This window comes from Eptesicus fuscus, chromosome 12 (genome assembly GCF_027574615.1).
Source record: "Eptesicus fuscus isolate TK198812 chromosome 12, DD_ASM_mEF_20220401, whole genome shotgun sequence".
Taxonomy (NCBI): Eukaryota; Metazoa; Chordata; class Mammalia; order Chiroptera; family Vespertilionidae; genus Eptesicus; species Eptesicus fuscus.
In genome coordinates, this window is record NC_072484.1 from 32,630,495 (window position 1) to 32,655,355 (window position 24,861).

Sequence of the window (24,861 nt, forward strand, 5' to 3'; positions counted from 1 at the left end):
GGGTGGAGGTCAGAGGTATAAAAAAAGGTCTTGCATTTCAAGAATGCCAGAGACGTATGGAAATCAAGGCCTGGCATTTTGACTTTGATGGGCCCTGTCCCTAGAGAAACAGTAGTCCAGTGTGTTGCTAAATTATAGCCATTAAACTGGCAGAAACCTTGCTGGGCAGAGTCATCAACTGGGCAAGAGCCACTCTCCTCGTTTCACAGATGGGAAAACAAGCCAAGGGAGGAAAAGCGGCGCCAGGCCCTATGCGTCCCGGAGCAGAGGTGACCTCAGGGCCCAGGGACGAGAAGGAGCCAACTTGGTCTTTGCCTCCAGCCCTAGAGTCAGACGAGCACAGTGCTGGTTACCCCAGGCCTGTTGCCACCTGGCTGATGGCTTTGGATCCACTGTGGGTCTGTCTCTCCATTTGAACTGGACCACACCTGTGGTTTTCAAGTTCAGAAGCTTTTTTATTTTATTTTTTAAGGCACAATTCTGTTGGTCAATGAAATCGTAGACAGTAGCTGAGCATTTCAAAACAGGTCTAAACAGCTGTTCTGATTGTAAGGTGGGACCTCATATGTGGCCTTTCTTTTTTCCCCCTTCCCCATACATACCCCTGCCCCACCCCTGGCTACCTTGAGGTATCAGTAGGATTCAGTTTGAAGAGCTAGAATATCCTACAGGTGCTTCCCACTCTGATTCTGTGATTCCTTGGAAGAAACCCAAGTTCCAATGCCTGACATCATGGCAGCCCATTTGGTGGTCATGAAATCTCACCACCTAATCCACCCCCAATTCTTAGACCAGCCCTGAGCCCAGTAAACCTATCCCTTAATTCATTCCGTTAACAAAACATTGAAAAACAGCACTTGGTGTATTGGGCTTAGGAGTTGCGTAGCATTTTGGTTTTGATCCCAGCTCTGCCTGTGTAGCTTCAAGCAAGTTGTGTAACCTTTCTGAGTGCCACTTTCCTCAACAGGGAGCACTAATTGTCACCACTGAAGCAAATACTTACCATGCTAGAGACCATTCTTAGATCTTGATGTAGGCTTGCAGATTTAATCCTCACAGAAGCCCTCAGAGGCAGGTTCTCTTGTTGTCCCCATTTTACAGAGAAGAAATGTGAGGCATAGAAGGTTGAAATAGCTTGATGGGGCTCAAAAAGAACTGATCCAATTCCAGAGGCACGTAGGCATCATCCCCTACTGTTCTATGTGGGTTTTGTCCCACCTGCCCCACTGAGCTCATGGAAAATCAATAGCATGACTGTCTGCCAGTGGTAACTACCAGCATTAGTACCTGCTTGCTCTGTGCCAAATAGATGGCCAAAAATTCCGGTAGAATAATGGCTAAGTGCATGGACCCTGAGCATGGCTGTTGGAGTTCCAGTCCTGTTACTTATTTCTCTGGCTTCTAGCATTCTCACCTGTGAAACACAGCTGATCGAAATAGTGCCTTCCCTAAAGCAGAGAGTAAGTACTATTTGTTAAGTATCATCTTATAATCTATATATATAAAAGGCTAATATGCTAAGTCCATCCGGGTAATGACATCACATAGCAACGCCTGGCTTCCTCTCCCTAGCGACTAGCCTCCTTGCAGTTTCTTCAGCCCAGGAACACGACTTGCTTTATAGCCAGGTGCAAACATTTTACACTTTTTAAAAATATATTTTATTAATTTTTTACAGAGAGAAAGGGAGAGGGATAGAGAGTTAGAAACATCCATGAGAGAGAAACATTGATCAGCTGCCTCCTGCACACTCCCTACTGGGTATGTGCCCGCAACCAAGGTACACGCCCTTGACCAGAATCGAACCTGGGACCCTTGAGTCTGCAGGCCAACGTTCTATCCACTGAGCCAAACCGGCTAGGGCCAAATATTTTACACTTTAACCAAATGTCTGTGAAGCGTTTTCCTGTGCCTCATCTCATTGATCCTCACAGAAGTCCTGGAGTAGGTAGATAGGAGACTCGGTGGAATTCTATTTTCATTAGCCAGAAAACAGAGGTTGAGAAAGCTTAGAAACTTGATTCAACTGAAAAGAAGTAAGAAATGCTGGACCTTGAAAATGACTTCAGGTTTTCTCACTGCACAGAATATAGTCAAATACTGCTGTAGTTAAATATTTTACCCTTTGTTCTCCCTGCGTGATCTATAATAATAATCTGCTTCATGTTGATATTTACTGCTGTGTTGCTGACAATTACCTGAAAGAGAAGTTGGGGTGCTTCATAGGGCTGGAAAGAGTTTAGCTAAATCAGAAAGCAGGTCTAATTAAGCAAGTTTATTCTATATATATAAAAGGTTAAGTTGACTCACACATGTGCGTTCTATATAAAGCTCTCACTGGGGCCAATCACACAGGTGTGTTTCGATCTGTCATTGTCAATCATGAATTTGGTTGACACTGCTATTATAGAGAAAGGGCAAATAGCGATATTAAAATATTTCTTCTAATTAATTTCCTTTCAATGTGCACGAATTCGTGCACCGGGCCACTAGTACAGGAATAAGCTACGATGTCTGCCATGAAGGTAATAACCGTTGTTAACTGTGACTCTAAGGACTCCTTATACATTTCCCACACACCCCTAGTTAAGACCTGCCTTACTCAACCCCCTGACAAGCTACCCCAAACAAAATTTAAAAGTCTGGCGTTTTTGTTGGAAAGTCTGCAGCCTCAGACCTCAGTTTCAATAGTCATGGGTGCCCCCTCCTGTCCACTTCCTGTAAGTGCACTGCCCACTTTTCCTCCAACCTTGAGCAGGCTGGTGCATTGGTTTGGTCTGTCTGGCAAGGCCCCCTATCCCCTCCAAATAATCTCACCAGATTGCACCCAGCTGCAGTCCTCCAGGGCACTGGGGATCTGCAGTAATTAGAGGCAGCATGGTGCACTGGGATTGAACACCCACAGACTGGTTTGAGTCTGACATTCAGAATTTTCTTGGTGGTATGATCTGGAAAACACAGATTGTGAGAGCACTTGACTCAAGGAGCTTGAAGGCCAGTTTGTAAATTACAAGTGCTATTTAGTGGGTGTCAGAGGGTTAATCATAAACCTCTTTCTAAGGGTTAATGCACAAATCATTCTATGTAAAAGATGTCTCTAAGGAAAAATCCTACATTTTTCCATCAGAAACGTCCAGGCCCCATTGTGAATAAGAATCCTTAACACAGTCTATTATTCACTCGGCAGCCATGATGACATTAAAATATACATCAGACAACATCACATTCCTCCTCAAAGCCTTCTACTATCTTCACATCACACTCAGAATACAGTCCAACCTCCTCTCCTAGCCTACAAGGTCCTTCACAAACAGCCACTTCTCTCTCAACTCCCACCATGGTCCCTGTAGCAACTTCTTCTCAGCGACCTGTTCCATAAACATCCAAGCTCATTCCTACCTCCAGGCCTTTGCACATGACGTTATTTCTGCCAGGAACATTCTTATTTGACACACTATCATCACTGAGATCTTCACATAAATTTCACCTCCTCAAAGCAGCCTTCCATGACCACTCAATCCAAAAAGCCCTCTAGGTTTCCTCTCCTGTTATCCTCTTTATCCTTTCTTTATGGTACTTAATACCACCTACAGGGGTTTTGCCTGACTTAGCACATATTCAAGTAACATGTCTGGCACCCCCAAGACACTCAGTAGATATCTGTGAACAAATGAATTTTCCCTTGTGAGGTTTGGGGATAAAGATGGCATAAGAGATACAGCAGAGCCCAGCTGGCGTGGCTCAGTGATTGAGCATCAACCTATAAACCTTGAGGTCATGGTTCGATTTCCAGTCAGGGCACATACCCGTGTTGTGGGCTTGATCCCCCGTGGGAGGCATGCAGGAGGTGGCCAATCAATGATTCTTTCTCATCATTGATGTTTCTATCTCTCTCCTTCTCCCTTCCTCTCTGAAATCAATAAAAATGTATTTTTAAAAAAGAGAGATACAGCAGAATATGATGTGGGCCTAGATCAGTGGTCAGCAAACTCATTAGTTAACAGAACCAAATATCAACAGTACAACGATTGAAATTTCTTTTGAGAGCCAATTTTTTTAAACTTAAACTTCTTCTAATGCCACTTCTTCAAAATAGACTCACCCAGGCCGTGGTATTTTGTGGAAGAGCCACACTCAAGGGGCCAAAGAGCCGCATATGGCTCGCGAGCCGCAGTTTGCCGACCACGAGCCTAGATTGTCCCCAGAAAGAGAGTGGGGGAGGAAAGCTCTTCATAGTATCCTGGTGTGAGTGGGTATACAGGTCCCAGAGAATAATGCCATTGCTTCTCCTCAAAGTGCTCCCTGGAACTCCCAGAACCCTAGAGAAGCCCCACACTAACTCAGGCCCTGAGGATCCTCCCAACCTGGAAGGGTAGACAGGGAAATGCCAGTCTGAGCTTAGGACTCTCCCACACAAAAAGAAGGAGCTGGAACACATGTTTTCCTGTTTCCTCACACTTGGACACTCCTCTTCTGCCTTTGGGTGGGATTCATCTTGGGCTGGGCCAGATCTGAGGACAAGGATATTTTTGTTTTGGGTGGAGATTTCGGAAGGCATGGCCTTCATCGAGCAGAGGAACTACATTCACCGAGACCTCCGAGCCGCCAACATCCTGGTCTCTGCGACCTTGGTGTGTAAGATTGCCGACTTCGGCCTGGCGAGAGTCATCGAGGACAACGAGTACACGGCCCGGGAAGGTAGGGGATGCCGCCAAGGGACCCGTGGGGCCCACTTGGGTTGGTGGTGAGCGGTGAGAGTTGAGCCTGTGAAAGTGATCAGTAAAATGCAGCATGGTGCACTGGGTATTAGCTATGTGTTATTCAACTTGATAGAGTCCTTCTGGATGTAGTGTCCTGGCCTCTAGTCACCCAGATACTCTGATTTAGATTGAGTTAGGTGTGTACATGTTGAAATTAAGCGTAAGATCAACTTTATGGATAATAGACAAGAACAGAGGAGTCCAAATGTCTATAAATAGGAGAATGAATATGTAACTTGTGGTATATTCATACAATATAATGTATGCAGCAATGAAAAATTACAAACCAATGCTACATGCAACAAAGTGGTTGACTCTCATAGACGTAAGATCAATAGGAAAGACATCAGACCAAGAAAGTAGATGTTGGACGGTTCCATTTATATAAAATTCAGAAACAAGCAAACTCGTGTATGAAAGTTCATAGAATCATTATTTGTAACAGCCAAAAAGCAGAAGCAAACCAAATGTCCATCAACTGATAAACAGATAAACAAAATGTGGTCTATCCATACAATGGAATATCATTCATAAAGGAATGAGGGACATGCTACTCATGGATAAACTTTCCAAGCATCATGTTAGTGAAAGAAGGTAGATACAAAGGTAACATATTATATGATTCCATCTATATGAAATGTCCAGAACAAGCAAATCTATAAAGAAAGTAGATTGATGATTGCCTAGGGCTGGGGTGGGAAATTGGAAAGAAATGGGGAGTGCCTGATAGGGTGTTTTTTTTTTTTGCGGGGGGGACATGATAAAAATATTCTAAAATTCCCAACTTTGTAAACATACTAAAAACCATTGAATTGCATACTTTAACTGGGTAAAATGCATGACCTGTGTATACATCTCAATAAAACCGTTAAAGAAAAAAAAAAAGGCAAAACTCATTTATGGCGGTAGAGGTCAGAATAGTGTTTACCTGGGATAGGGGTAGTACTGACTGGGCGGGGGGGTAGGAGGGAGCCTCGGAGATGCTGAAAGTGTTCTCTATCTTGATCTGAGTGGAGGTTATAAGGTCTATACATGTCAACAATGCATCGAGTTGTACATGAAGGATTTGTGCACTTTATTTCATGTTTGTTAGGACAAACAATCTAAACTAAGGGTAACCACTAAAAGACTAAGAGTAGAATGTATAATTTCTAAAACAGGAGAGGAGAGCCAGGAATAAAGAAAATTCTCTCAATGTCAAGGAGGGAAGAAATGGATGAAAAAAAACACAGAGCATTTTCAAAACTTGACCTTGTACTCAGCCATAAAGCAGGCTCATCAAACATCAAAAGACATGTATTATTATAGAGCATATTCTCCAACCACAATGGAATTAAGATGGAAATCAGTAACCAAGGGTTAACTAAACCCATCCCAGACCAGGTGGAAGGAGAGAAAGAGTAGAAGGGAGACACCCAGCGACTGGTGGAAAACACAGAGGCCAAGGCCAAAATCTTCCCTTCCCCCACTGCCCGGCACCAGGGCGCTAAGGCATTCGCTGCAACCTGGACTCAAGGCCCCTGAAGGCCTGCTGTCCTGAACATTCTGTGGCCTCTAGGACTCCACTCTTCAGGAGTTGTAGGTTGCTGGGGTAACCGCTGAATTAACAAGGTGGTCCTGGGGAGTTGGCTACCCGGCCACACCCCAGACCCTCTGCCCACTCCTCCCCACTTTAGCCACCTGTCCTCAGCATGGATGTTCCTTGCTTCTAGAGGCCAGATTTAGATTTAGGGAAATTGCAGGTCTGCAGGGGGCAGATGTGGGCAACTGTGCTGTCCTGTTCCCTCACCCTCGCAGAGACCCAGCCCACTGCTCCCCAGACCCTCCCTGACTCTGCTCTTTCCAACTCCGCAGGGGCCAAGTTCCCCATCAAGTGGACAGCTCCTGAAGCCATCAACTTTGGCTCCTTCACCATCAAGTCAGACGTCTGGTCCTTTGGTATCCTGCTGATGGAGATCGTCACCTACGGCCGGATCCCATACCCAGGTAGTGAAGGGGCCTCAGCTCGGGGCTGCTTCCAGGGCCCAGGCTGGCTTTCTTCTCTTGTCAGTGTCCATTCAGACTGAGTTCTTCATCCTCCTCCCCAACCTCCCCGCACCTGCTCCATCTCAGTTAAAGGCACCGCCATCCACCCAGTTTCTTAAGCCTGAAATCTGGGGGCTTCCTCCGTCCTTCCTTTTCTCTCACTCCTTACCACATCCAAGCAGTCAGCGGTTCTGATATTTGACTCTAGAACACATCCCAAGTCTTCCCCTTCTAACTCCACAGCCTCCATTGCTCATCCTGGCCAACATCACCTCTCACCTCGATGGTACAGTGCCTGCCTAACCAGCACCCTGCGTCTCCCCTCTCTCCTATAGGCCATTCTCTACGTGCAGCCAGAACGAGTTTTCTAAAACTGTGACTCAGATCTTGTCCCTTCTCCATCTCTAACTCTTTCATGCTCTCCCACCACAATTAGGACAAAATCCCAAACTTCTAATTATGCCTGCGGGTCTTGCATGACCCAGCCCCTGTCTCCCTCTCCAGCTTCCCTTTATGTGGCATCCCACCATCCAGTCATCCAAAGTACCACACAGGGCCCCCATGCTTCTCGTTCAAAACACGCTACACTGTTTCCGTCATAGTGTTCATCACACTCGGTAGCTACGTGTTTGTTTAATATTTTCCCCATCAGACTCTGAGCTCCGTGAGGCCAGAAATCATGTCTGTGTTACTCACTGGTGTATCTGCACTGCCTACCTCTGTGCCCGCCACATTTGTAGGTGCTGAAAGTGTTCTCTATCTTGATCTGAGTGGGGATTATAAGGTCTATACATGTCAACAATGCATCGAGTTGTAGATGAAGGCTTTGTGCACTTTTATTTCATGTTTGTTAGGACATGTGGGTGCTTCCCAGCTGTTTGTGGAATAGATGAGTTTACCTACACGCCTGCGGGCAGCACCCTAGACTGAGTAGAACACAGGGGTATATAAAGATACACGCAACATATAGATTGCCTAGCACTCAGTAAATACTGTTGTGCTCTGTTCCTTTTTGGTTGGAATGTCTCCATGGGTATCCCTAGCCAAAACACTGGGAAGAGAGGACAAAGCAGATATAAAGAGTCTCTGGGTTTTTTTTATAAACCATCCTGAATTTGAATGGTGTCCCCATCAATTATTACATTTTGACAAATTCACTTCACTTTTACCCCAGTGTTTTCACCTGTAAAAAAATATAGGTGCCCTATCTGGTAATGATATTTACCTTGCACAAGTGGTTGTGAAGGTTAGGAACAAAAAATATAGACATCGCTCATTCAATTGTATTTCTCAAGTTCCTTCCGTGTGTTAGGCACTAGGATACAGTAAGAGATGAGGTCCCTGCTTGTAAGGAGCTCACAGTCTAGCCTGAGCACACACTAAACAGACACACACTCCCAAGGAGATCACTGCTGAGAAGAAAATGAAGCAGAGGCGTTTAAGAGTGAGTGACCTGGAGCTCCTGTGGACAGGGAGTACCTGTCAGAGCAGGTCACATTTGAGCTGAAAAACAGCTGAGTGAGGATCTAGGGAAAAGATTTCAGGCAGAAGGCACTGCTAGTTTATAGGGCCTGAAGTGTGCCTGAAGGATAGCAAGGAAGCCAGGCAGCTGGAGGCCAGGAATGAGAGCAGATGGTAGATGATGAGGTTGGCAGGGGCCAGATCCAGCAGGGCCCATGGTCATGGAGAAGAGTGAGTGGATGTTAGTGTAAGCATGCGGAAGCTGGGAGGTGGCATCATCTCATGTTTAAGTGGTGCTTGGTTCAGCATGGAGAGTGGATTTGGGGACAGGTGGAAGCTGCGGCAGTGGCACAGGCACAGGTGGTGATAGCAACAGAGATATAAGTTGATGGGTTGATGCTACATTTCAAAAGAAGAAAGGATGTGAGTTGCTGATGTGGAAGGTGAGGGAGAGAGAAGAATCAAGGATGACTCTTCTGGTTTTAATTGAGCAACTAGGTGGGCAATGGTCTATGGATAGAAATTAAAGAATTCTGTCTTAGCCCCGTTAAATTTGAGGTGACTAGTAGACATCCAAGTAAAGATGTTCAAGAAAGCACTTGGATATATAAGTTTGGAGTTCAAGACTGGTGATCTAAAATTGGGGGCCATAGACAGTTAAATGGTTGTTCTTAAAGATAACTAACAAATTCAATTAAATAAGGAAATGGTCCCATTCACACATAGGGTACATCGAGTCTGGCCTTCTGTTTTGTCTTGAGGGTAGGCCAGGAAAAACCAGGAATGGCTATGGCACCCTGTATCCATTAGGATGCATTAACAAAATAACAGACTAAGGAGTGGTAGAAACAATAAGAGTTATTGTTCCCCATAAGGAGTCTGACATTGGTGACCGGTTAGTTCAACTGCTCAGCAGCTCTCAGGACTCTGGGTTAGTTTGTCCGTGACCATCTCCCTCACATGCTCAGATGGCTGCTGCGGCTCCAAGGATCACACTGCCTCACAGTGCCCCAAGGAAGGAGTAAGGACTGTCTTCTCAAGTCTCTCTCAGGGAGGAAGACCTTGCCTGGAAGTCTCCCTGGAGACTCCCCCTCGGCTTCCATTGGCCAACACTGGGTGCCATGCCCCTGCCCTCACTCAGGGGAGTCTGTGGATTTCACAGTCAGAGAGGTGGAGCTCCCGCAGGAGGTGGGGAGTGATGGCTGCTGGGGAGGCAACTTTGTCTGCCTCCCCAGGACTCCCATTGCCAATCCCCCCCTTTTTAATTCCATGGCTCCTTCTCAGGGATGACAAACCCTGAGGTGATCCGGGCGCTGGAGCGGGGATACCGCATGCCCCGGCCAGAGCACTGCCCCGAGGAGCTCTACAACATCATGACTCGCTGCTGGAAGAACCGCCCTGAGGAGCGGCCCACCTTCGAATACATCCAGAGTGTGCTGGACGACTTCTACACGGCCACCGAGAGCCAGTACCAACAGCAGCCGTGATGGGGGACCAAGGCAGGGCCAGGCGCTGAGGCGATGCCTGAGAGGTGTCTCCAGCACCATCTGCTAGATGCCCGCTCACCCCTCTCACTCCCAGACACCCACCCTCACTCCAGCCATGGCTCTTCATTTGTCAAGTGGGTGGGCTGGACTGGACAGTCTCTTTCTGACTCTAGCAATCCACAGTCTGCCATTCTCAGGAGACCCCAAGTTATATTTCTGTTGCCTGGGACATTTGGATTCCAGTTACAGCTATCGTTTGAATAGGAAACTTTAAAAATAATGAAATAAATATTTAAATAAAAGATACAAATGCTAAAGGCTTACTGACAGGTCAGCTTTTCTTCTAGCTCATGACTATCTATTTGCCTTTTTGCTGGACAAGTCAGAAATGGGGAAGGCCCCTCCACGAGACCAGTAGGACAAAGAGAAGTGGAATATGATATTCAAACTGCCCCAAATAGCTGCTGACTGTGTTAGTTTCCTCTTGCTGCTGCAACAAATTACCACAAACTTGGTGGCTTAAAAACAACACAAATTTATTATCTTACAGTTCCAGAGATCAGAAGTGTGAAACGGGTGGGCAGGGCCACGTGCCTTTGGCAGGCACCAGGGGAGAATCCATTTCCTTGCCTTTTCCAGCTTCTAGAGGCTGCACAGTTCCTTCCCGCTCTTCACTCCAAACTATTTCAGTCATCGTATCTCTGCCTCTGAGTCTCCTGCCTCCCTCTCTCACTTATAAGGGCCCCTGTAATTACACTGGACCCACTTGAATAATCCAGACTAATCTCCCATCGCAAGATCCTTATCACATCTGTAAAGTCCCTTTTGCCATATAAGGTGACATCTTCACAAGTTCTGGGGATTAGGATATGGACCTTTGTGTGTGGAAACCTTTGTGCCTATCACACTGGCACTGGGACTCTGGATGGGTTTCTGACTCCAAGAAGTGGGGTCTGCCAGGATGACAGGAATGATTTTTCATGCTCTGGGACCCTGACTCTCTGGCCAAGCCACATTGCTACATGAGCTGGTGGATCTCTACCAGCATTGGGGGCATTTCCCATGGCCAAGCAGCTACTATGGCTGCTAAGATGGTATCCACCGTTGCAGGAATTCTGGGGTCTGGAGATGTGGCTGCTGCGAGGTATCTGGTTCCCTGCGTGGGAAGCTCTCAGTGGACGGGAGGGAGACCTGGGAAGGAAGCAGAGAAGACAAAGAGGCATGTTGTCACAGTTGAAAGTCAGCTTTTGTTGTGAGGGGAGCAATGAGAAGAGGTGACAGTGGGATGGGCACAAATGATACCTTTCTATATTATTGCATTCCTTGAAGGATCCACATCACAGCACCCACCAGGGTCCCATGGAACCCTATACTGAACTGATTCTGTACCCCTGAGTAGCACAGAGTCTTAACCTTAGAAACTGGATATAAGAACAGTGTAAAATAAAGCTATCAGTGTTTCAACTTACCTAGTTGGTAATTCCGTTTTTCTCTTGTTTTCTTGTTTGGGATGCATCTTTGGGTATCTGAAGCAGAGCACAGGGCTCTGTGATAGGAATCTGCACTCATGATTGTGGTACATTGAATTGCTGTTCAGTAATCCATAGGAGGAGTACCCTTCTCTACACCACTAATGTTGAGCTAGGCATGAGACTTGCTTTAGCCAATGGGATATTAGAAGATGTGCTGTAAGCAGAGGCTTACAATGTGCTTGTGGGGCTGGCTTCCCCTCCAGCCTTTTGCCCGGAAAAGAACATGGTCCAAGAAAGATGAATGACATGTGGTACAGATCTGGACCCAACCTGCAGCTTGGAGTTAAATCCAGCTGATCCCAGCTTCAATCAACTGAACTCCAGCTGACCTGTGGACATGTGAGAGAGGAATACACGCTTAATATTATAAGCCTTTAAGTTTTAGGGTTGTTTTGTTACATAGCATTATTACAGAAATAGCTGACTGAAACATGATTTCAAGAATTAGAGCCTATTGCTAAATGGACAAGATCCAGGAGTCAACTCATGCCCTCCTGCTCTATCAGTTTACACTGCCCTACACTCTGATATTTCCCTCTGGTCACAGGAAAGACAGGTGAAAACATGGGCAAAGAACACCAAAAGCATGATCCATGAAAGAAAAAACTGACAAATTGGACTTCATTAAAATTAAAAAACTGATCTAAGAAAGACAGAGAAATGAAAATGAAAAGCCAGTCCCAACATAGGAGAACTTATTTGCAAAACACCTATCTGATAAAGGACTGATATCCAAAATATACAAAGAACTCTTAAAACTCAATAATAAGAAAACAACCCAACTAACAAATGGGCAAATGAGCTGAACAGATGCCTCACAAAAGAAGATAATACAGGTGGCAAATAAGTATATGAAAAGATGCTCCACATCTATATCATCAGAGAGATGCAAATTAACCTTTAGCACTCGGATGTCGAGTGTGACTTGACACGGTTAGCATTAGAATAAAGGAATCGAGAAAAAAGCAAGCAAGTGCAAAGGGTTAAAACAATGGGTATCACTACCCACCTATTAGAATGGCCAAAATCTGAAACACTGACGACACCAAATACTGGTAAGGATGTGAAAAAACAGGAAATCTCATTCATTGCTGGTGGGGATGCAAAATGGCGCAGCTACTTTGGAAAATATTTGACAGTTTCTTATAAAACTAAATATACTCTTACTATACAATTCAGCAATGCAAATACCCACACAAAAACCTACACACTAATGTTTGTAATAGCTTTATTTATAATTGTCAAAACTTGGAAGTAACTAAGTTATCCTTCAAAGGTGCATTGATAGCCCTGGCCCGGTAGCTCAGTGGGCTAGAGCATCATCTGGATAAGCCAAGGTTGTGGGTTCTATCGCGGTCAGTACACATACAAGAATCAACCAATGAATGCATACATAAGTGGAACAACAAACCAATGTTTCTCTCTCTCTCACTGCCCTTCCTATCTCTCTCAAATTAATAAATAAAATTAATTTAAACAACAACAACAGGTGAATGGATAAACAAACTGTGGTACATTCATATAAGGGAATATTGTTCAATGATAAAAAGAAATAAGCTATCAAGACATGGAAGCCTGGCCAGTGTGGCTCAGTGGTTGATCATCAACCCATGCACCTAAGAGATCACCAGTTCGAATCCCGATCAGGGCACATGCCCGGGTTGCAGGCTCAATCTCCAGTAGGGGGCGTACAGGAGGCAACCGATTGATGTTTCACTCTCACATCGATGTTTCTATCTCTCTCTCCCTCTCCCTCTCTCTAAAAATCAATAAAAACATATTATTTTTAAAAAAGGGGAAAATATGGAAGAACCTTAAATGCATATTGCCAAGTGAAAGAAGCCAATCTGAAAAGGATGCATGCTGTATATTCCAAATATATGACATTCTGGAAAAAGTAAAACTATAGAGACCATTAAAAATCAGCAATTGCCACGGATTTGGTGGGGAGGGAGGATGGGATGAATAGGTAGAGCATAGGGGATTTTTAGGGCAGTGCAACTATTCTGTATGGTACTCTTAATGGTAAGTACATATCATTATATCTGTTAAAACTTACAGAATGTACAGCACAGAGTGAACACTAATGTCAACTATGGACTTTGGTTAATAGTAATGTATCAATATTGGCTCATTAGTTGTACCATATATACCATATTAAGGCAAGATGTTCATAATAGGGGAAACTAGGGGCTGGATGAGGGGGGATATGAGAACTTTGTACTTTCCACTCATTTTTCTGTAAATCTAAAACATAAGGTCTAGGTAAATAGATAAATAAAACAAAATATGGGGATAAATTTTGTGCTACCAATTCTTTGGGACTCTGTATGCAGTTCTCCCCTGGAAGGTGCCCCATGTTAATGACTTGCTTCAATCTAGCCTCTAGCTGTGGCTTTCAGTATAAATATAGAGAAAGCACTGGTTTCCCCTGTGATTTGAAAAAAACTGCCTCCTTATTCCCCAAACTGGGCCCTCAATTTAGTCATGTGTCTGTCCTCATCACAGTATATGACATAAGGCTATATTGATTTACATTCTGTTTGCATCCCTTCCCTTTTGAAGGTTGGCAATGACTGCTAGTTATCCCCACCCCCATGCTTCCCCTTCTTCTGGAGAAACAGAATTTTTACCAGGGACATGTGACCACCCAGAATGAATGCTACATTTCCCACTCCCTTTTGCAGCAAAGTGTGGTCATGTGCTTATATTCTGATCAATGGGTTGTAAGGGGAAGTGTGGTATAGCACCTTCCAGGATCCTTCCTTAAAAGATGTGGACTCTAACTGGTTTGGCTCAGTGGATAGAGCGTCAGCCTGCGGATTCAAGGATCCCGGATTCGATTCCGGTCAAGGGCATGTACCTTGGTTTCGGGCACATCCCCAGTAGGGGGAGTGCAGGAGGCAGCTGATTGATATTTCTCTCTCATCAATGTTTCTAACTCTCTCTCCCTTCTTCTTTGTAAAAAATCCATAAAATAAAAAAATTAAAAATAGAAAGATGTGGACTCTTTGCCCCTTATTTTTTATCTCTTCCTCCATCATACTGTCTAGAATGTGCATGTGAAGGCTGGAACTCTAGCTGCCATCTTGGACCCTGAGGGAAATGAATTAACTCTAGGAATGGCAAAGCCAGATGGTGCCTGGATCTCAAGATAATTGAGGCATAGCCACCATACAGCTAGGACGATCCTCCGGACTTGTACCTCAGAGGGTGTGGCATGCATTGTCAGGATCCCTTAAAGTGGCCTAGACTTTTAGCTGTCATTATCTGCATCACTGTGCCTGAGGGCTCTTTTTCTAAAACTGCAAAAAAACAAAAACAACACACACACACACACACACACACACACACACACACACACACACAAAACCCTCAGCTGCCAGCGTTCCAAGAAGGCCAAAAGTGCTAAGGAATTAATGCCCTCTGGGATGAGTCCTCAACTAATGACTTTTGGGAGTCGGTGTACAAATAAACACTCCAGCTCTCTTGCCTGTTGGTTGGGGTAACTGTGAGGTTTGTGTTTTGTGCTGTTTCCTGGGATTTCCCCCCAGGATTAAACTTCAGTTACCCACAGAAGTAACTTGCTTGACAACATACCCTCTCCAAGTATAGCTCTGACATGAATGTCGGTTGATAGTTTCATTTATACTCATGAATAAGATGACAATGAAATAATGAAGTACGCATGTTTTCACTCATTAGTAGATGATATGAGCAACATAGAAGATGGGCCTTCTGCACTGTGCCTACTGTGTTAATGGACAAGTTGGTTCTGCCACCAACCAACTCCACTGAACACAGAGCTGGAAAGGAATAAGAGTAACACACCATTTAACAGTATTACACATAAAGTAGAAGTAAATAACTCAAGAGAAAGATGCAGTAAAATGATTAGGAAGTGAAAGTTTTAAATATAAAATGTTTTTTTGTTTTTTAAATATATTTTATTGATTTTTTACAGAGAGGAAGGGAGAGGTATAGAAAGCTAGAAACATCGACCAGCTGCCTCCTGCACACCCCCTACTGGGGATGTGCCCGCAACCAAGGTACATGCCCTTGACCGGAATCGAACCTGGGACCTTTCAGTCCGCAGGCCGATGCTCTATCCACTGAGCCAAACCGGTTTTGGCTAAATATAAAATGTTTTTAAATTGATTTGAGAGAGAGAGAGAGAGAGAGTGGAGAGAGAGAGGAAGAAAGAGAAAGATATATAGAGAGATTTATTGTTCCATTCATTTATGCATTCACTGGCTGATATTTGTATGTGTCCTGACTGGGAATCAAACCCACAACCTTGGCATATCAGGACGATGCTCTAACCTAGTGGTCGGCAAACTCATTAGTCAACAGAGCCAAATATCAACAGTACAACGATTGAAACTTCTTTTGAGAGCCAAATTATTTAAACTTAAACTTCTTCTAACGCCACTTCTTCAAAATAGACTCACCCAGGCTGTGGTATTTTGTGGAAGAGCCACACTCAAGGGGCCAAAGAGCCGCATGTGGCTCGCGAGCCGCAGTTTGCCGACCACGGCTCTAACCAACTGAGATACCCAGCCAAGGTCACTTTGTTGAGCGTTGCCCCATGTACCAGGAGGTTGTCTGTTCAATTCCCAGTCAGGGCACATGCCCAGATGAGCTCGATCCCCAGTAGCGATTGTGCAGGAGGCAGCCGATCAATGATTCTCTCTCATCGATGTTTCTATTTCTCTCCCTCTCCCTTCCTCTCTCTGAAATCAATAAAAACATGTTTTAATTTAAAAAATCATGTCTATTTGTCTGAAAATACCTTTAAAAAAATAAAAGCAATTAAAATGATAAATTTTATGTGATGTATATTTTACCACAATAAAAAAGTTTTTTAAAGGAAAAAAAGAAACTTACCATGTGATGGAGCTAGAGAGAGGTAGGGATGGGATCTGACCTCAGGCCACCAAGTTCCAGGATTCTGGTGTATGTTATGGAAAGAGATTGGAATGTGAAAACGCTTGGGGAAAAATAAAAAGTATGAGGAGGGGAAAAATGGAAATACTGAGGCATAATAAGCCATTTGTGGAGCTTTTCCCCTTATTATTCATCCCTCTTCAAGCATCCAGAAAACACCCAGGATTCAAGATCCAGGAGAACTTGTTGCAAGTTTGGAATCTATGACTTACTAGTGATGAGATTCCAGGTAAGTTCTCCTAGTCTCTCAAGCTGTCTTCCCCTTGGGAATAATATCTGTTCAGCTACTCTTCAGGATGGTTGTGTGGGTCAGAGAGTTAATGGATGTGTGTTTCAATGATCAACTGCTACATGAGAAACAACTCCAAAATCTAGACCGACTGGGCTCAGCTGGACAGTTTTTCTACTGTACATAAGTGTCAGATGTGGTTGCATTCAGCTGGCAGTTCAGCTGGGGTTGGGATGTCCAAGATGACTTCATTCACAATTCTAGTGCTCAGCTGGAGTTTCTAGATATCTTGAGGAGTTGGCTGGCCTCCCTCCCTTTCCATGTGGCTCTCCAGCAGGGTAGCCAGACTTCTTTAGACCCAAGATGATAGATAGAAGCAGAAGCTGCCAAGCCTCTTAAGGCTAAGACCCAGAACTGGCAGTCGTTTGTACCACATTCTATTGGTCAAAACAAGTGATGTGACCAGTCAGATTCAAAGGGAGGATAAATAAAATCTGCCTCTTGAAGGGAAAAACAGCATGCTCATGAAAAAATGGGAGGACTTGTTGGCAACCATCTTTCTGGACAATCAACCACAATGGTGCTCATTTCTACTCAGGGAGATAGCAGAAATCCAAGTGCCATTTATTTGCCAACCATACCCAAGGGCAGATGGAGTTAAGGGAATAAATCTCATTTTGGCACATCAGCCTAAAACTAATGAATAAGCTATTAGACCTCCCCTTAACTCCCAGCCTTAAAAAAAACCCTCAAATTGAAGGTCCCAGCGCACTCCCTCTCCCTCCCAGGAGTATGTCCAGCCTTTCCCAGCCCCTTCTTGTTTCCCACAGGCATGCATCTCCCTCCTACACTCTAAGGGACCCCAGGAGGCTTGCAACCAGGAAGCAATGGGCAGCGACAGCTCCTCCCCAGCTAACCCTTGACCCTGTCCCCAATGCCCCCTTTTCTCTGACTTCCTAGTGAGCCAAAGCAGCCCAGCCCAGGCTCATTTCCCCGCCTAGTTACTCCCTCTACTGTTGCTTCTATTCTAGGCTCTTCCTTGCTTCACTGTTGCCAGCTTTAATAAACATTCTTTAAAAATCACCTGGATTCCTGCTGTGAAATCTTTCCTGCGCAAAGTCAAGAACCCACTCAGGGCCAGGTCACCCTTGCGTTAACAAGAGTCACACACTTACCTAACACATGGTGAAGTGCACATTCAAAGATGTCTTCCTCCACTAAACATGTTGCTTTTCATTCATTCCTTTAACAAATAGTGCATTGTATTGGGCAACTTCCATATGCCTGAAGGAAAATACGTAAGAGTATAATGACAACTATGTGACATTATGTCATTAGATCCTCATCACAAAATTATGATGAAGGTATTACAATAATCCCCCTTCCCATTTTACAGATGAAAATGGAGTGAGGTTAAATAGTAAACAGGATCCTACCTTATAGATATTACAGTCTATTGGAGAGGATATAGAATAGTTAAGTAAGTAATTGAATACATAATTACGAATTATTCTCAGAGTAGAACCCTGCTATTGGAATCCTGGTATCCGCCTCTCACCTAAATCAAGGCCTCAGGTAACCCTGGCAACGGTTCTCTGGCCATTAGTAAAGATGGTGCCCAGAGAACCTGTGCGTTTAGGCACCACCCTCATTACCCACAATGCAGCGGGGAAGAGGGAGTAGCTGTCTCTGCCAGGAGCTAATATGGCTCCCAAAGTTATGCTGCACTCTCTCTTCCCCTAATCAGCGACTTGACTGCCCACAGCAGGCTACGGATCAGGAGCTAAGTCTACTTTGCCCCTCCATCCCGCAACTACAGGAGCGACTGAAGTTGAGTGGCACCTCACAGAATTGGACTCCATAACCGGGGAAACACCACTTCCGCTGACGTCATCACGCCGACACGTGGATCCAAGATGGCGGCAGCGATGGTGAGTGAAGGAGACTCCGGGAGCCGGAGCTGGAGCCGGGTTCTCCGGGGGATCCCAAGATCTTCCGGCACTCCATGCCTGCCCCGAGCCATCTCCGGAACCCCTAGCTCAGGCTTGAGGGATGTCCCTGACTGGGCTTGTCTCCCCGAAAGTTCCCCTTCCCCGGCCCTGGCCCCGCACTCAGGCTTGTCAAGGCCTGGAGTTTTGAGGGAGGCATTGGGTCGGAGGAAAGGTCTCGGCTACCGCCTCTGCTGGTTCCTATTCCTGCTTTGGTCTCCGCTTTCTGTGACCCCCATTTTCCAATTTTCACTTCCCAGCCCTGGCCCCTCTGAAGAGCCCCCCATTATTCCCGCCTTTGCTCCTCCCTCTTACGTCCAGATCCTGCTGTCTCCGCCTCCCCACTCTCCGGACCAGTCCGTGGGAGCGACCTCACCTCTGACCAGCCTCCCCGCCTCAAACCTGTGTCGGAGCCTTTCCAGAGCCCCGTCCGCTCCTCTGCTCTCGCCTGTTCCTCCGCGCACCCATCTCGACTGCGGTTACCCCGAACGTGCCCTTTCCCATCCCCACCCCCATCTCCCACCCCAGACCCTCCCCTAATTATTTTTCCTGTCTTCTTTCTGTCAACTCTGCTTTTCCTGGGGAGCTTTTATCCCGTTGTTCGCGGGGAGGGGGTTGAGGGGAGGGAGGCATGTTGAAAATAGTTTCCGGAGCCCCACTCCTAAAGATTTAATTCCTTAGGGCAAGCGATGCCCAGGAATTCGCAGTTTTATAAGCACTCCAGTGATTATGATGGAGGTGGTCTGTACTGCGTTTAAAAATAAACAAAAACACTATACTGGCCCCGCTTGCCTAAGCGCCTGCAGGGGCCCCACAGCTGTTAGGGATGAAGGTTGTTAGGATGAAGCCTGTGTGTGGTTAAGTGTGCGGTGTGCCTGGAAAGTGGGTCAGGACTTGGCTCCTTGTACAAAATCCTGGAAGTAGATCTTTGAAGCAATGGCCTTTCTTCCAAAGGCTCAGTTCACACTCTGCTTGTCAAGAACAAGCAGACAGAACCAAAATTTGAGTCATTTAATCCAGAGTGGTTTTCTAGGTCTTCTTGTATGTTGCTTCCTTAGCTGATAATATGCGGAGAGTGAATGCAAAGGAAGACACGGAGAAAAGGGAGTGATATTTGACTTGAACAAAGGAAAGTTCTCGTTTAAATTCTTTGGTGTTGGTTTTCTCCTAACAAGGGTAGGTTATTGGCTGATAACAAGTTTCCTTCCTTCTGTTAACCAACGGATAATTTATCCTTTTTGTTTAATGAGAGATTCCTTATTTAGAGCCTCAGAGGCCAGGTAAAAGAGATTTCACAGCCTTGTGCTGTCAAATTTCAGTCTGAATCATGATTGGGGAAAATCCCCAAAGTGGCATGTTGAAACCCATTTTTTTCCTGGACCGAGTTCAGATCAAGCATGGCGTAAGAACTTAACCGGAAAAGGCACACCCTCTCTTGCCATAGGGAAAAAGTTCAATAAAGTGGCATTTATAGAATTGCATGGGAGACTCCTGCCCTGTTTAGAGGTTTTAAAGAGGTAATAAGTTAGCAATACATATTTCTGGAACACATTTATATAATCAACAAATATTTGTGTGCCTGCTCTGTGCCAAGGCCTAGGGATGTAGTTGTGAGTTAGAGGTTCAAGGTCCACCCTTGTGGAGCTTTTCTAGTCTGAGGAGAGAGAGAATAAGTAAACAAATACATGAACAAGGTAATGGCAGATGGTGTTAAGTGCTGTGAATATAGTAACTGATTTAAAGAAACTGAGGATGTAATGTACACGGTGACCCACAGAGGCCAGTGTGAAGGGTGCACACGAGAAACTTTGTGTTTGATTCAATAGTGAAAAGGCGTGGAAATAAGTTTGTTAAGGGAGTCTGTGTAATAGGCCAAGTGGAGTCATAGATAGACTTGAGTTTGGTCTGTGTCAAGCACTGGGAAGTCAACAGTCCCCACGCCCTCTTATACACAGGGTGTTTCACAACCATTGGGGATGTAAGCGAGCGGGTCTGCTTTGGGGTGTTTGGGTTTCTGAGGCAAGTCGTACAGCCAAAGAGGAACTGAGCTAGTGGGCTCAGTGACCGTGGGAACAGGCTTGTTCTTTTGTTTTGGAAGTTAGGGTTGTAGGTACAAGTTTGAAATGGTAGCATTTATGGCCTTTTCCCTCCCTTTTTTTAGTGAACGGCTCTTCTTCTTCTTCTTCCTCAAGGAGGCTGCCACCTCCCAGTTCTGTGTTAGCACAGTGGGTGTTTCTTGAACCTGCAGGACAAGAGTTCTCCCACCATAGGGGATGGTTGGTATAAACTGAAGTTCTCTCTGGTGTTCCTGCCTTCCTCCTGCCCTGGGTGTAGACTCTAAAGTTACAGGATACCAAGGTGAGCTAGCTGGGTCTGAGGTGAGAGGCAGGCTCATCTCACTCTTTATGGAAATACTGCGCATATGGAATCTGCTTTTGGGAACATTATTATTATGGTGGAACTTGTGAAATATCCATTGAGTACATTTGTCGGCATCTCAGGAGTCTAGAAACCTCTATTTGGAGAATAAAATTCTTTGTACTTCTCTCACATATATCATTGTTCATGCTGTTTTGGGTTTTATCTTTTTCCTTTTTTATTGGATATCATTCATTTGCCATAAAATTTTCCCTTTTAAAGTCTACAGTTTGGTGGTTTTTAGTATATTCACAAAGTTGTGCAACCTTTACCACTATCTTCTAGAACATTTTCGTCACCCAAAAAATACCATTAGCAGTCACTTCCCACACAACCCCTCCCCTGTTCTCCACAACCACTAATTTACTTTCTGTCCGTATAGATTTGCCTATTTTGGTTATTCTATATAAATGAAATCATACAATATGTGGTGTTTAGTATCTGGCTTTTTTTTAAATATATTTTTATTGATTTCAGAGAGGGAGGGAGAGAGAGATAGAAACATTAATGATGAGAGAGAATCATTGATTGGCTGCCTCCTGCAGGTTCGAGCCCACAACCTGGGCATGTGCCCTTGATCAGGGAATCGAACCAAGGACCCTGCAGTCCCCAGGCCAGCACTCTGTCCACTGAGCCAAACCCAGCCAGGGCTAGTATCTGGCTTTTTAAAAAAACATAGCATAATGTTTTCAAAAGGTAATTAATGTTGAAGCATTTATTAGTACCATTTCTCTTTTTTTTTTAATCCTCACCCGAGGATATTTTTCCATTGATTTTAGAGAGAGTGGAAGAGAGAGGGAAAGACAGAGAGAAACATCAGTGTGAGAGAAACACATCATTTGGTTGACTCCTGCACGATCCCTGACCAGGGCCCCGGCCCAGGGAGGAGCCTGCAACCAAGGTACGTGCCCTTGACCAGACCCTTCAATATGCAAGGCTGCGCTCCATCCACTGAACCAAACCGGCTAAGGCAGTACTTCATTCCTTTTTATAGCCAAATAATATTTCATTGTATGGCTAGACCACATTCTTTTTGTCCTTTTATTTATCCACTAGTAGCCCTGCACACGAATCTGTGCACCAGTAGCTCGCTGCCGCCCTCCAGTAGCTCTCTGCCCGCTACCCCACCCTCCTGTAGCTCCCCCTACCCCCTTTCCCCCTGTCCCCCCTCATAGCTTGCTGCTCTGCCCCCTCCTATAGCTCTCCACCACCACTTGTAGCCAGTAGCTCCCTGCTGCCTTCCTGTAGCTCTCTACGCCCTCCCTCTCCCCCCTCCCACCCATAGCTGCACTGCCCCCTCCTGTAGCTCTCTGCCACCCGCTTGGAGCTCGCTGACCCACCCTCCTGCTGATCCGTGATCTGGTCATTATGCGGTCGGTCGTTATGCTTCACGGTGTAATGACTATTTGCATATTACATCTTTATTACATAGGATTGATGGTTATTAGGGTTGTTTCCACTTTTTGGCTATTATGAATAACATTGCTGTGAACATAAGTGTGCAAATTTTTGTGTTTTCCGTTTTCTTGGATTTATATCTAGTAGTGGAATTGGGCAGGAGGGGTAGACTCTGCCACCAGTCCCATGTGTGGGAAATTGCTGTCTCCTCTGGGCCTCACATGTGGGGTGGGCATTGAGGAAGGAGCACAGAACAGGAGTCAGCAGCCTATGCTTAGTCCTAACACTGCCACTGATCCACTGTGTGGCCTGGGTGGAAATCACTTTGGCTTTATTGGTTTGTTTCTACATATGAGTTTGGACTTGATGCTTTCTGAATTCCAGGTTGAAAATCTTATAGTTTAGAATACTTGGATTTAAGGCGACTTTTGCCAATCTACATATGTCAAAGGCTAATATGCAAGGTGTCCCCTCGGGAGTTCGACCAGGAGACCAGGAGTTTGATCGCTCACTATAATGTGCGCTGACCACCAGGGGGTGGCACAGAGCGAAGGAAGGCCCCAGCCCTGATCACTGGCCAGGCCTAGGGACCTTACCCGTGCACGAATTTCATGCACCGGGCCTCCAATATACCTATAAAGTCAGATGGATTTTTTCCCCCCATGATCATGGTTTCTGTAGTCTTTCCAAGCTCTTGTCATTTGGTCGTGTTGTCCGTCTGATCTTGAGTTGCTCCACTGGCACATATTCTGCAGGAGCCACTGTGCCCTTGGAGCTGGTGCAGACACCAGGCCTTGGTTCAAATGTGTTTCTCTGAGGAATCCTTTTAAAGGAGTGCCCTTAATCCCCTCAGGAAGTACTGAGGAGGCAGAGATAGCATTAAGTTGCCTCTTGGTTTCCTTTTTACAGCTTGGATAAAAGTTCCCCTTTGATCTTGGCATTAAAGATGTAGGTCACAGAATGCTGGAGAGGGTTGAGTTTTGATCTCTGGCACTGGCAGGAGTGTGGGAAGGACCCAAGATGAGCAGGGCCATCTGGCCACAGACAATGATAGGAGCCACCTACCACCCCCATACCTGCTTTGATCTCTGACCCATTTGCTGACACTAGTGTTTCCCAAATGGGGCATGGTTAAGGACTTCTGTTTCAGTCCTTTTCATTGCTTCCTTCTCTGCCTTCCTAACATGATGTCTCACCTATGCCTGAGCATTAAATTGACAGACCTCCCAGGGTTTGGGATCCCAAGGTTTTATATTCAGAAGGAATGCTAAGTTCTACTAGCAGTTACTAGACTTATTGGGGTGATCACATTGTAAGGTATAAAAATATCGAATCACTACACACCTAAAACTAATATAGCCAATATAAGATTATACACCAACTATACTTTAATAAAAAAATAAATTTATAAAAAAATCAAATCGCAAGTTGGAACTGAATTTCTTTTTTAAAATAAATATATATATATATTTTTTAAAGATAATTTTATTAATTTCAGAGAGGAAGGGAGAGGGAGATAGAAACATCATCAATGATGAGAGAGAATCATTGATTGGCTGCCTTCTACATGCCCAGCTTCTGGGATGGAGCCCCCAACCTGGGCATGTGCCCTTGACTGGAATCGAACCCGGGACCCTTCAGTCTGCAGGCCGAGGCTCTATCCACTGAGCCAAACCAGCTAGGGTGGAACTGAATTCTTAAGGCTGTTTAGAAGAAAGTCTGGGTGCCCTTAACATCTTTGGGCCTCAGTTTCTACTTAAAGTAGATCAGACACTATAAATTGGCAATCTGTGGGCCACATCTTCACATGGACTTAACTGGGGAGTGGGGTTGGCTGGCATAGTACTTAATATTTTTCAAGTTAGTTGTCAATGTTTAATGATTAGGAGATTTTACAATTCTAGGTTTTCATTTCTCTTGAAAATTTGGGCCAAAATTCCCCATCAAGAGCATTCCTCATGCAGGTCCCAGTTTATCATTTTCTCAATTCTATCGTCTTACTCCTGAGCAGCTTCACCATTTAGGTCACTACTATGACCCTTCTAAGTGGTTAAATTTGCAACCCCCAAATGTCTTGTGAAATTAAGGCTTGAACTTAATGCTTGGTCTTTATATGAAGTTTTTTCTACTCTGACATTCTGATTCACACGCTATTAAAAGTTTGTGGTAATCCCCTATGATACCTGACTTCTAGGGAAAACTTGCCTCTCACATAATACATGTCTGTTAATTCACCATATCCCCATTCATTATTTAACCTAATCCTTACAAAAGTCCATTTTACAGAGGAAACTAAGGCTTGGCCGAGGACCTGGGCTAGAATTTGACACTCTTTGATTGATTTTATGAGTTTGGCAAACTTTGCTTCTTTAAACTTCAGTTACCCTTTTTTTAAAATCATTTTTTTAATTGTAAAATATACATCACATAAAATTAGCCATATTTACTATTTTGTGTGTACAGTTCAATGCCATTAAGTACCTTCAACTGTTGTGCAACCATCACCATCATCCAGCTTCAGAACTTTTTCATTTTCCCATATTGAATCGGTTTTCTTATTTTTTAAAAAATTTTATTGATTGATTTTTAGAGAGGGGAGGAAGGAGAGAGAGAGAG

At 44.8% G+C, this 24,861-nt stretch overlaps 2 protein-coding genes and 1 long non-coding RNA gene across 6 annotated transcripts in view; 2 read left to right on the forward strand and 1 right to left on the reverse strand.

Moving 5' to 3' along the window:
- Positions 1–11,201, forward strand: part of HCK (HCK proto-oncogene, Src family tyrosine kinase) — a 42,150-nt gene extending 30,949 nt beyond the window's left edge. For all 3 annotated transcript variants that reach the window (XM_054724472.1, XM_054724471.1, XM_054724473.1), the window contains 3 exons: positions 4,545–4,698; positions 6,615–6,746; positions 9,531–11,201. In XM_054724472.1, coding sequence (XP_054580447.1) covers positions 4,545–4,698; positions 6,615–6,746; positions 9,531–9,733 — 489 coding nt within the window. In that variant the 3' untranslated portion in view covers positions 9,734–11,201. The remainder of the gene's footprint in view (positions 1–4,544; positions 4,699–6,614; positions 6,747–9,530) is intronic.
- A 5-nt stretch (positions 11,202–11,206) lies between these two features.
- LOC129151004 (uncharacterized) lies at positions 11,207–18,395 on the reverse strand. 2 transcript variants are annotated; one of them, XR_008557803.1, is made up of 4 exons: positions 18,284–18,395; positions 17,617–17,725; positions 16,153–16,216; positions 11,207–11,594 (listed from the first exon to the last, which is right to left on the reverse strand). It is a non-coding gene; the product is annotated as an uncharacterized LOC129151004 (long non-coding RNA). The 2 variants fall into 2 exon arrangements; XR_008557804.1 differs by lacking the exon at positions 18,284–18,395 and adding an exon at positions 18,000–18,271.
- The window catches only part of TM9SF4 (transmembrane 9 superfamily member 4), a 48,525-nt gene continuing 41,947 nt past the window's right edge, over positions 18,284–24,861 (forward strand). The window contains exon 1 of the mRNA XM_008140960.3: positions 18,284–18,372. Within this exon, the coding sequence (XP_008139182.1) occupies positions 18,358–18,372 (15 nt within the window). The 5' untranslated portion in view covers positions 18,284–18,357. The remainder of the gene's footprint in view (positions 18,373–24,861) is intronic.